This window comes from Archocentrus centrarchus, chromosome 9 (genome assembly GCF_007364275.1).
Source record: "Archocentrus centrarchus isolate MPI-CPG fArcCen1 chromosome 9, fArcCen1, whole genome shotgun sequence".
NCBI lineage: Eukaryota > Metazoa > Chordata > Actinopteri > Cichliformes > Cichlidae > Archocentrus > Archocentrus centrarchus.
This window is the reverse complement of record NC_044354.1, coordinates 13,436,379-13,449,584: the sequence shown is the minus strand read 5'-3', so window position 1 is coordinate 13,449,584 and position 13,206 is coordinate 13,436,379. Positions and strand designations below refer to the sequence as shown.

The window sequence follows — 13,206 nt, the reverse complement described above, 5'->3', positions numbered from 1 at the left end:
CAACTGACTCACAAGAGAAAAAGACGGCAGTGAAAGCCGGCAATCAGGAACTGGGTTTGTTTCCAGCCCGGCAGTGAGATGAGACGACGGCAGGTTTGTGATTGTGAAGCAGGAAAATGAGATCATATTCACTCATCACTGGCCAGTGTGTCCTTCACACCCCCGCATACGCTAACCAAACCCTCGCCGGAGTCATCTCTTACCACGCTGTCGAGCTCTTTGCTGAGTGAGTGTCAGAATGTGACAGTACAGCCAGTACGCTCCCTGCCAAGTCTCAGGACTGACTAATTTATTTATTCATCATATAGAGGAGTAATGCAATAAAATTATTAAAGAGGAGGGAAAAAAAAAAGCCAGGGCAGCTCCTAAAATCAGAGTATGTTATAGACAGGGAGGAATTATAGTCAATGGTAGTCAATGTGATGGTAAGAAATGACTAAGACTTCAGCACTTTGACTTGACCTGCTCTAAAACACAACTTCAAATAGTGGCAGCTGACATTTATAAGGTTTAAACTGACCAATAAGCAGACAGATGGCTGCCTGGATTGGCTGCAACATTTATTTGTTGAATTCAACTGGCCACTCCTGCTGGCACAACACTAAAGCCTGTAACCCACTTTTCCTTTACATATGTGCAAAGAGGAAAATAAAGAAAAAAGAAAAAGTCGACCAATAACTTCCCTGCACAGGAAAGAAACGAGCAGGCCAAACCCAGACCAATAAAACACACCTTACACCTGGACGGCTGCCAAACAAAACAGAATAACGGTCAAAGAAGCAGAGAGGGAAACGTGCGGTAACAGAGTCCAGCCGGCGCCTCATGACGGTGGCCTTGACAAAGAGTGAGTTGTGTCAAGAGAGGGAAAGAAGAGGGGAAAATATCCTTCTAGTTACACAGTGACAGCATCTCACACTAGTGACCGTCCCTGTAGGCATTTTTCAAACCAGACCACAAACCTCTGGCTCACCAACTGTCACTGTGGTTCCAAACAACGACACTGTGACCCAGAAAAAGGCCGTTACACCCAGACAGAAAGCTTTTCATGCAGCATTGCTAGTGCTGCCAACAGACGTGTGACTAACAAATCATACATGACGAACATGTGACGCGTGCACGCACACACACACACACACAGAACACGTTTTACAGAGAATGAGGCAGTCATCAAGACGTCACCGCCAGCTATCAGCACATTTAATGACTGCAGACAGTCATGCTACAGTCTGGTCTTCTGTGCTTGCGGGCCCTCGAGGAAGCTGCCGTCTCACCTGTTGGCCTCACCTGACTCAGCTGATGAGATGCAGGATGAAGGAGGTGGATATGAGTGGGTGAAGAGAGAAGAGTGGTCCTGCTTCATGGCAAAGCTCACAGATGACTATTACAGATATTACAACATATGATTTGTGAGGAATAATGCTGGGAGGAGGAACAAGACACAAATTTTTTAATGTTTCACATGGAGGCTCGTAAGGGCTTGTACTTCTGGTTGCTTTGAGTCACTTCCTGCCGAGCAGCAGCTTTCTATGGAGTCAAACCCTCAAACCTCCAAAAGACATCCGACTGAAGCAGCTCAATCAATCACGGCCAATTAGAGAGTGCTTACGGTTTACCAGTAATCCCATCCAGCTGACGACACACTCCCGAGGACAGAAGCACCCTCTGAAGTCATGTGGCACACATGAGGGAAACAGGTTTAAATATGACTGAGTTTGGGAGGCCGGTTTAATTTATTTGTGCCCAATATGGAAACTGTACCAGATGTGGTTAAAAAAAAAAAAAAAAAAGGAGGGATTTTAAGGTTGTCACAATATGGTATCAACCACATCATTAAAACTGCCCTCTGTAGGTCCCCCTTGTGCTTCCAAAACAGCTTAGACTAGGTAGGCTGTCCCACACCAGGTTTTGATTGGCTCTAGTCTACAAAAGTCAACACTTGTGAGTCTTTTTGTTGAGACTCCAAAAGAGATGGAGGCAACTTTACTGAAATCCAAAAGATGTTACCATACAGAAGAGCACGTGAAATAACAAATTACAGCAGTTTTAATGGTTAAAACAAACCATCTTCTTCTTTTGCTTATTACTTAGTGAAATAGTTACATTAAAATACCAACCCTGTAACCTGTTTGAGTTTTTTTTTTTTTTTAAAGGTTAGATATATATATCAGTATTTCCTCTCAGCATCAGTAATGCATCCCACATAGCTCCACACAAGTACAGGCTACTCTTTGTCCTACATTTAGTTTGTTAGAATCGGGTCACCCTAGCTATAACCTGTCAACCATGGATCCACAAGACCTCAAAGGTGTCCTGACAAAAATCTGTCCACAGACAAATTAACACCTACTCAAAACTGCCTTTGTGGCAGTTCCCGCTACTGCTGGTGTCTGGAGTCAGGACCATATGACATCATGATACGTGTGAAAGCATGCAGTGCTTAGACAGGATTAAGTTACAAATGATTTGTCTCTATTCTTCTCTCAGCATTACATCATTTGTTCATAATAACTCCATTATGCAGTCTCTGAATGTCTGAGCATTTTTAAGTGTACATACATGACCCAGTGTCTTTGTAGACTGGGTTGAATGTTAATACATAAAGGCCTGATCAGATAACATTGATTTTGTCTTTTATGTACATTTTTATTTTTTGTCACATAATCATTATTTTAGACTGCAGTTTGGTTTCTTCTACAGCTATATATATTTAAATATGTAAGAGGTTTGCATTTACTTACTGAATGGAAAAAAAAAACCCAAATTAAACTAAACTCAGGAATTACAGGTATAAATGCCAGCTGTAAAAACTATGCATTTCCCTCCAGCAATACTGTGTGAAGTGGTTCACAAAGGTCGGGTCAAACGTCACAGCTCGGTGCGTGAAGAACATCATCTTCCCTCACACACACGTACACACACCAATCCAGCTCTGTCTGGGAGCACAACGACCCCTCAGACCAAGTCACGACCTATTGACTCTCAGTGGGTGTGCGGGGTCTTGTGTCATTAGCTGTTTTTGTACTGAAAGCGTTCCACTTTCTAAGCTATGACCTGTGGAGCTTGACACAAAGGGTTAAAGTATGTGGCTGTGCATACATGCGCATTGATATGAAGGAGAGGTAGAGGGTACTGTGTCCTTGTGCATGAACTGAGGCCTAGAGTAATAATTTCCAGATCAGGCTGAGGTTAGAGTGCAGCCAGGCAGCTGATTGGATCAGTTCTTTAAAAATCACTTATGTCAAGTCCACAAGTGCGTTTGCCCTTATAAGGAAATACAGGACAGTCCTTGCAGCAGAGCTGAAATAGATTAGCAGCTGCCACTGAGGAAGCTGGACTGCTACTGACACTGAGACAGACACAAATAAAACACCAAGAGATTGTGAGGGTGAGAAAGCTCTGAAATATTTTAACTGGCCATAAATGTCCTTACTGGTTTCCATCAGGGGCAAAACTCCAGTGTTTAATGATTAATCAAATGAATCAATCGCATCACAATAGTTCTGGATAACAATGCCTGCATACAGTAGGCCAGTACACACAGACACAGAGAAGTGGAAATATAATCAGGATAGCAGCAAGTGAAAGTCCCGCAAGGCAGAGGACACCTGGCTGCTGAGTGGAGGTAGTTTCAGTCACCTCTCAGCTAAAAAACAGATTCAAGGTTAGAAGGCATTGTGTTGCAATGCACACTGAGATTCCATTGTCTATGGTAAAGAAAAAGAGGCAGTATCTATGAAAGATATAGGTGAGAGGGAGAGATTACTGTGTGGGTATCAACATAATCCCTGACAATGCAGCTGCGTATATGGAAAAGCTTGAACCTTTCTAATAACTGGATGATAGGACGCAGGTCCAGGGCAGACCTGGGAAAACAGTGTCCCCCTTTACACTTGAGGTAGCAGGCATAAAGAATAGACACACAGAGGAATGCATGGGGGCCACCCGGGGGGGGGCTACTAATCAACAATGCCCTATAGGCCAGTAATGATCCACTGAAGACAGATTTGGACTCAAATGTGTTGCTCTGTGTGTGTTAATGATTTATACTTTTACATTAGTGAAAAGAACTCCGCATGCTGAAGGATTAATCAGCGCATGCTTGATTGCGCACACATGGTCAGCGCTGCAATCTAAACTGTAAAATAACTTCCTTTCAGCCGTGCGCAGGACCTCAAAGTTATTTCAAATATTCGCTGCATTGTTGCATTTCAGTGCACTAAAAAAAAAAAAAAAAAAAATCAGCTCTGCAGTGTGATTCTCTTTGGCCTGTTTCAGCTGCTGCTGTGACAACGCTTCCCTTCAGAGCTGCAGGTCAGGTCACAGTGAGGTATCCAGGTCATTTAAACGGCTGAGCACCAAAACTGACCCACATTTAGGAGTGGCTCTCATAACAGGGTTTATGTCTCACTATTGTTTAGTTCTTGCTTGTGGGATTTCTGAAACTGAATCTTATCTTAGTGCTGTATCTCAAAGTTGAAATTGTAGGAAAAGACGTCTTTGTTTTGTTACCTAACCAAAGGACATTAACGCAGTCAGGGAGTTGTTGTCAGCTTTAGAGTATGTTTGTATCTGCCCATCCAGTAGGAAAGAGCCCTAATAAATAAAAGCATAAGGAAGACACCACTGCATCCTACACCACAGTTGCACTGTCCTGTGAGCAGACTCAAAGTGCACCAGGAATCGTCTCTGAATATGGTACATTGCTGGTCAAACTGAAGCCCTGCGTGACCAGCTCATTTAGTTTAATGATGGCGAGCCAGAAGGCAAAAGTGGTGTCCCACAGGAAGAAAAAGAGGAGGAGTTGAAGCAATTTGGGATGCTGCAGAGCACAAACTGTTTGTCCTGAAAGATCCCTGAGAGGCAGAAATAAAAACCCAGAGTAAATATAACAATGATACAGAGGCAGGCTGAGAGAAGCAAACAAAATTTAACAGATCAGCTGCGTATATCTCAAGAATGCCACGACTTTAACAGGAGTGAGCTGGAAAGCAAAACATAAACATCCGTCTGCTGAGTTCTAGTGGACCTCAGGAAATGCCTCCTTCCTGAGGAAGTTAATATAGAAAAAGCTTTAAAAAAAAAAAAAAAAAAAACTGTTTCTACATTTCCTCAATTGCTCATTAAAAAGGCATTATCAAATGCCATACAATTATCCTTTTTTATTAACCCAGTATGTGACTTGGCAAAAAAAAAGACTTGAATCTTTTTCCACCCTGCTGAATGCTGCATGCAGCTTCTTGTCTGCTTTGTTTCTCTATAAACAGAGCGACAGCTTAGGATTCAAATGTAAACCCAATAACTGTGCTGACTCCCTGAAATAGCGTTGTACAGACGAGAATCAGAGCCATTAGAGGCATCCTGATAGCATCTTGATGGGAGTTGATTTTCTGCCCCTGGGAGAAAAACACAGATTCTTCATCTCACTGAAAGAATTGGGCATTTTGTCCAAGTCTGCTGAGCTTCTAAAAACTGCCCTAAGAGAGAAGTTTGGAACTCAAAAATCTCCAAACACTTAATGCATAAAACTCATGGGGAAGGTTGCTGTCCATCTCAGAGACGCCTCTGATGGCAGAGAAGGACAAGGAGGGAAAAAGCACACATTCAATGTCTTATTCAGACTTTTTTCCACTTGGCAGACTGATGATCCAGACAGAGATCAGTCGCAGAAACCATCTCTGCTGGATCACTTAGCACACAGAGCAAAAGACCAGAGCAGCTGTGACTGCACCAGCTGTCTCATATCTGACATTTACAAAAGTCGTGGCACCGCTTGGTTGACAGCTACATAATATTACTGAGTCTAAACTTCACAGGTGAAGTCTCCTCCATCGTTCTCAACACCTCGAAGAGTGAAGAGTGAAGCACCTTTAGTTTGGGTCAAACCTGATGATACGCAGACTGAAGCAGAGACATAATTTACATTCTGCAATATGATGCTGCTGATCAGAGGTTTTGTTCTGTGGGCAGCGGGGCACACTTATTTAATCCCACCCCTTCTCCATAAGTCATCAATTATTATTTACCCAGCGTCCTTACTGATATAAAAAAGGCTAACATTTTGTGTTTGTTTTGGTGGATATGAATTCTTAATGTCTACATTGCTCAGTTTTCTTATTCATGTTTCCTGGGGGACGGGGGACGGGGGGTGTAAATATCCCATTTCCCTCTGTGTCATTTTGTCTTGCAGAGTACGGCATTTGGTTGTCTTTGAAGTGAAGCTACTAAAATTTAAGCATCCCTTTGGCCTCCAAAGGCCGCAGTGACGATTAGTTTAAATCTGCATGACAAAATATTTAGTAAACTCTCCGTGCACCGCCTCAAGAGGACTGCATAACTCACCGACGAGGAGCCTAAGCTTTAATAATTTATAATTAATACAGCCTTAGGTACAAGCTAATACACAAACCTATAATAATGTAATCACTTTACTACACTGTCGAGAGGCACCAATCTATGTGAGTGCCATTTTTGTTAGGCCTATTGCCACATTATTCTCTAATGGCATTACAAAAATGACAAAATAGTGCCTGCTAATCATAAAATAAAGCTTCATAGTTCAATGGCTGTGGGTGTTTCTAAAGTATTCAACCTTTTAAAATGACATAGCAATAGCAAATATATACTTTAATAAGAGAAATCGACACAATGAACTGAGTTTCAACCTTCCCTTCAAACACAGGATAAGTTTTTGCTTAAATACTTTCCAAGCTGTGTTAAACTGTGTTACACTCACTCTGATTGTCCCACAACAACTAATTACTTAAGGGTCAAAGACCAGATGATCTCAAAGTTCATGGTTTTTCCTTTTCTCATCCTTTCAGAGCCAGAATAGGGCTGTGCTATTTATAGCACAGTTTTATAGTTTTATCACACAAACATGCAGCTTCTTATCTTTGTTCAACACAGCCATTTATTTGGATATTTTCTTCAAAGGCTGAAGTCTGCAGCCAGTAACTAAACGGCTTCAGTTCAGTGTAATGGGCTGTCACTGCAACAGTGTAGATAACTCATACTGCGTCAGAGGGAGTTCTGCCCCGAATATTAAACTGCACCCTTCTTCATCATCTCCTCCCTTATGCCTTTGAAAAATAACACCGCGTAAACATCTGCGTAAGTCAAAGGCAGCGAAGTTCGTAAAACCTAAAGCTGGAGATCTCAAGAGCAAGAAACATGTCAGATTCTGTCTTCTTGTCTATGCAGGTGGTTTTGGTGGGGTGTGGGGGCAGGTGGTGTACTCTGAAGAAGATGTAATACATGCAACAACTTGTACCTACCATTTCTGAGGAAACACTTGAGTCACTTTTGCAACATGAGATGAAGAAATAACAATGGTTTTTCAGGATCTTTGAGAAGAATATTTCTGACCAGCTGCAATTTGATTTATATCACTTTAAAGGTGTAGCTATTATGCTTTTCCTTGTTTTCTGTCACATACAAGCTGTCATGCGCTCATATTAAACATGCCCAAAGTTTCGAATAATGAGGTCAGCATATTTACGAGCAATCCTCGTGAGTCAAAGGCTCAGATGTCAGACAGACCTTAATGCTCTGGCATTTTTTTTTTTTCTGCTCTTGGCTCCGTGTGATGTTATAGGAAGTGGAGATTCTTGATATGTTGAAGCCAGGCACAGAGCAGCCCCAACCAACTGCTGTTCAAATCTTCTGTTTGCAAGGGGCAACCAATCAGAAGACAGCCAGGTTAAAAAGAGAGGAGCTAAACTGGCTTTTTTTCCAGACAGCCACGGGCTGCACCGAGGCCACATCTTAAATGAAATCACTGTGCGAGGGTTTTGTTTGTGTTTTGGTCCACAAACTAGACCATCAGGAGTTGAGCACATCGTAGGCTCCTGAAGGTTCTTATCTTATCTATCAGACATTATAACGTCATCATGTTGCCTAACAACCACCTAGCAAAGAGCTAAAATGACCCATTTTTATTATTTATGCACCTACGACACTTGAAAAAAGAATCAATTTTGTTTTAATTTTGTGACAACATCTCATTTATACGACTTGAATTATTCACAATAAATTATGACGCCACTACACTGTCCAGCAACCACCTAGCAACGGATTAAAATTACCCATTTTTTGCTATATAAACAACATCTGCCACCCCCATTTGCTCTTTCTTACTGTTCTCAGTGTGATTAAGTATTTCAGTTTGCCAACAGCACCAGCAGGCCAGTTATTGCAAGCATGGCCATATACTGGTATAAGTGAGGATTTTTCAAACTGTGTATTATGCAGAGCCCATGAATAAAATTTTATAGCTGCAAACAAACATAACTGGTCCCCCTTATTGTAATTTAATGGAAACAAAGAAAAAAATGCTGAGGGGAAGAAAAAAAAAAAAAAAAAGCAGACCCTAACTTTAGCTTGGAGTGTATAAAAAACACACACACACACACACACACACACACCCGTATGAAACTGTCCCAGACTAGAGTTATGTAATGTAGTGTAACTTCTGCAAATTATATCTTCCTAATGACGAGGCTGACATTTTGGACCCCGTCTCTGGGGGTTAAGCAAAATCTGGACACTATACCAAGATCCTCCAAAACAAGTCCATTCTTCCTATCAGACTGTAACAGTTGAGCCCTTGTCAACTCACAAAGGGTCCACAGAGCCATAAAATAAAGGCCCAGGGGTCCCATTTATCAACGAGGCAGGACCACATAAGCGAAACTGGCTATTTTCAACATGTGTGAATGCTTCTCGCTCACCAGGGAGAAAAGGACAGTCACACAGCTGGCAAGACAGGTTACAAATCATTACGCCAGACATCCAGCATGTGAAATCAGCCCAGCAGGCGCCACAACCAGAAAAGCCTCCACGCGGTCAAATTAATTTATAAATAACAAAAAGCCTGAGTTATACTTCAACTGCAGCATGATTTGCATGCAAATACTGATATTACATCTGTTACAGTGCGGCCCGAGCATTTCAGAGAAGGTTTAAAGGGAGACCACGCTGACAGACACCTTTCTTACAGAGCAGGATGATGCACGATTGCCACGTCAACAGACACCTGTAGACCTGACCCGTCCTGCAGGTTTAACACAGAAAACTGTTACCACACAGCACATTCATGGGAATAACAGCTGATAATCATCTCCCTCGGAGCTTAAAACCAGCAGATAAACTCTGCCATTAAGTGACAGCGGTTGGAGTGGTTTGGAAGGAAAGAGCTTTTCTCCGAGTGGCCTCAGCAGCTTTTGTGTTTTTGTGGCCACACAAGCACCATTCAAACAGATGACCCGTGGCAACCCCCCCCCCCCCCCCCCGCAACTCAGCTCTTCTCCTAAGGAAACCGGGACACCAACTGATTATTTCTGTGGGCATTTAAATAATTGTGGTAGCTGAGAGAAAAGACAACTGCTTTCCGTTGTTGCCATGGAGGGGATTAAATGAGCAGTATAAAAGGCTGCCTGGGCTTTGAATAGAAGTGTAGAGACGGGATTAGTGGCGTTAGAGAGGCCGCCGTATGACCTTCTGACTGGTTAGTTCATTAGGTACAACACAGGCCTGGAGTTTGTGTTCGTTATCCAACTGTTTAATAGCAGCTCCTCCACCCGGGTTTACAACCAGCTTAATTAAAGCCCAGCCATCTCCAAAAATCTGTCATCTTTTACTAGTGTCCCGAAAAAAATGATTCACAAAGAATAGAAACCCCACAGAATAAGGTGTTTCATAAAAACTACAACACAAAAGGGCGCATTCACGTCTGTCATGCCGAGTTTAAATTACACCAAAACCTCTGTGAACTTCTCCTCTGAGTTTGTTTCATTTGAAACCAAGTTCACTGTGGAAAACCCTGACACTCGAGTCACCGCAAACATCATCAGTGAAAATGTGGGATCTCTGTGACCTTATAGCTGCTGGTCACATCTGAGGGAGGAAAGCTGTGGGGAAGGATTTGGAGCTCCGCGGATCCAGCAGCGAGGAGGAGACGAGCCTCGTTCAATCCAGCTCGGTAATGGCTTGAATAATAGGTGTCAAGATAAGAAGACAAGTTGTTTTATTCTGCTGCTCCTCTCAGGACGGCACTTTCTCACAGGCCACACAGGAAGAGGCAGACAAGCACCCTAAAAACCAGTGAGCTGGGGTCTAATGTGACCATAATATTGAAAAAAATGCAGCTGAAATTAAATATTCCCAAAGGTCGTGCTGCTGTTCTGTCAATTAAATACAAATCTGCAGCACAGTCTTTGAAACCTTCCCAGATAAATTTGCGGGTTTCCTCCCTCATGCTCAGTTCATCTTCCTCTTTCCTGTTCTGTCTTCATATACAAAAACTCATAAACTCACTGATCAAAGCAACCAATGCCAGCACTTCAAAGTAAATCACTGTGCTGAAGGATAAATATTATTTCCTCCATGTACTCCTTTTCTCCCACCGTTATAAAAGCAATTTATGGGAAAAGAGGGTCTGCGCATCCCGGCCAGACAATTCCAGACTAATGGATTTGGTTTAAATAACAGCACACAGGTCAGCTAAATCTTACATTCATACCCTGCCTCCTTCAAAAGTAAACAGCCCTTTCTTGTCTGGTTTACTGATCTTTAAGAACAGCAATCAGGTTTTTGTGGGGGTTTTTTTCTTCTTGAAGTGCACATTCTTCTGAAATCAAGCAGTGAGGGTAATGACAGAAAAGTGTAGCTGCAGAGAGTTTAATCTGACAGCTGGAGACCCGCAAAAGCAAAAAGTTAAATAGAAATTAAAAAAAAAAAAAAAACGTTTTTTTTTTCTTCAGATGTTTCATGTATGATTGTTGCGTATGCATCTCTGATTCAGACAAATTTGTGTCTAAACAAGGACAGCTGAGTCATTCTTCCTTGTTAATGTGTCTGTGCTGCAGGTGTTATGATGTTACACAGACCAATGCCTCACCTTGCCTTTCTTGTAAATAATTACAGCATGCCTGATGGGAACTAGATGTTACTAGACTTCCTGGCACATGATACATTCCTCCTATCAGTACCAACTAATGCTCTTCTGATGTAATGTCTCCTAAATAATTGAATTAATCATGAACTTCAAATATTTTGCAGATATCTTTTAGATATTACCAGTTATTACTGTTTATTCTAAGATTACATCCGAAGCTACTTTCTCCATGAGTCTGACAGCTGTTTATTTCGATTATACTCAAAATAATTCATTTATTAAAGAGGCAAATGCCCATTAATATTTCAAACACTGAGCTGACAGTTTATTTTCCCCACCAGCAGTCCACACCTTGCAGCAAACCCTCTCATTTTTACACTGGAAGTTACTGTGCAGACAGAGCACTGCATGAGTGCAGACCACCTGTCTGGATTAAAGCCGAACACACCTAACTGTCAGGTGTGAAAAGGTGATTAAAATATTGAACAGCATTAAGCTCAGTCTGTGATGATTAAAAAGACATTTACCTGCATTAAAGTACAAATTTCCTTTTAAGGCATTTTGGTGGTCAAAACAAAAGGACTCACCTGGTCTCCTGGCACATTCATATCGCACCACAGTGTCCGCTTTAATTAACAATAATTTCAGCATCGGAGCATCTCCATTCATCTACTCACCAGGGCTCGGAGAGAGGGCTCATCCAGCGCTGAATAACTTTCCAGGGACATTTCCGAGTGTCCTGTCAGGCTCAGGTGAGACGAGGTCTTGATAGAGTGCTGGTGTGCCGACCAACAACGTGTGTACCACCTGCACGGCACGTAGGCTGTTGTTATTGTCTTTTTGTTTCTCTGCGCTCTCTAAAACTTTCTACTCAGTGCAGAAACTTTTTTTTTTTTTTTCTTCTGTCAACAGAAATAAACTCTTGTCCTGCCAGAGGAGAGCATATCTCGGTCCTCTTCAGCTGTTTCTCGGCTCAAAATGAAAGCACAAACGGCTCCACACTCTCACGAGGTAGACGTTGGAAGCGTTTTTGAACAGAGGATTCCCTCGGAAAGGTGTAACCCCGCCCCTCGGTGTCTCCGGCTTATCCTGGCGTTAATTCAAAGCGCGCCGCTGTGTGGGAGGATGTGAAATAGCCTCCAGGTACGGAGGGTGATCGGTGCCGCTGTGTGTCAATATGCGTGTGAAAACTTTCCATTCAAATCCTTATGATTCTCCTTAAAATCCTGTTCTTGTTTATATTAATGAGAAGCTTCCCTAAAGTAATAATTCCATGAATTTACATTATGTAATTACCTCTTTATAAAGTTTAAAAAGGGACATTTTTATTAGGTACAGTTTGCTAGTACTAGTCCAATAAAGTGTTCCTTTCTAAATTTATTTTTGGCCTGTATTATTTTTATGACAGGATAGCAGACCGGAAAGGAGGGCCAGAGAGCAGGGAGGGAATAACACACAGGAAACACCCCAGTATGGAAACCAAACCCAGGCCCCTGCAGTGCACTTTCAACAGATGGACACTCGTTCAACCCACCAAGCCATACTAGTGTCCAAAGTACCCACTTTTACCTTCAGAACTGCCTTAATTCTTCATAGCATAGATTCAATAAGGTGCTGGAAACATTCCTCTAAGAGTTTGGTCCATATTGACATGACAGCATCACAACGTTGCTACAGATTTGTTGGCTGCACATCCCACTCGTGAATCTGTTGTTCCATCACATCCCAAAGGTGCTCTATTTGACTGAGATCTGGAAACCGTGGAGGTCATCTGAGTACAGTGAACTCATTTCATGTTAAAGAAACCAGTTTGAGATGATGTGAGCTTTGTGCCATTGTGTGTTATCCTGCTGGAAGCAGCCATGAGAAGATGGGTACACTATGGTCATAAAGGGATGGACATGGTCAGCAACAATATTCAGGTAGACTGTGGGGTTTAAATGATGCTCAGTTGACACTAAGGGGCCCAAAGTGTGAAAAGAAAACATCTCCCATGGTGTTTACACCAAATTTTGACCCTAAATCAAGACTCATTAGGCCAGCAACATTTTAGTAGTTAACTCAAACTTTAAATGAAATATTTTGAGATACTAGATTTCTGATTTTCATGAACTTCAACCCCAAATCATTAAAATTAAAACAAAAAAGGCTAGAAATATTTAACTTTATATGTAATGAATATAGAATATCTGAAAATGTACTTTTGAATACATTTATATTAATTCCTAATATTCTTACTGTTTGATATGCAGTGGTAATTCACTCCCTTGCAGCATTTTTGACCCTTGATAACCACATTTTAGGGAGTAATT

General features: G+C 41.9%; 1 protein-coding gene across 3 annotated transcripts in view; it reads right to left on the bottom strand.

The window, feature by feature from the left end:
• Positions 1-11,914, bottom strand: part of smtnb (smoothelin b) — a 45,701-nt gene extending 33,787 nt beyond the window's left edge. For all 3 annotated transcript variants that reach the window (XM_030737365.1, XM_030737366.1, XM_030737367.1), the window contains exon 1: positions 11,572-11,914. In XM_030737365.1, coding sequence (XP_030593225.1) covers positions 11,572-11,622 — 51 coding nt within the window. In that variant the 5' untranslated portion in view covers positions 11,623-11,914. The remainder of the gene's footprint in view (positions 1-11,571) is intronic.
• Positions 11,915-13,206: the final 1,292 nt, after the last annotated feature.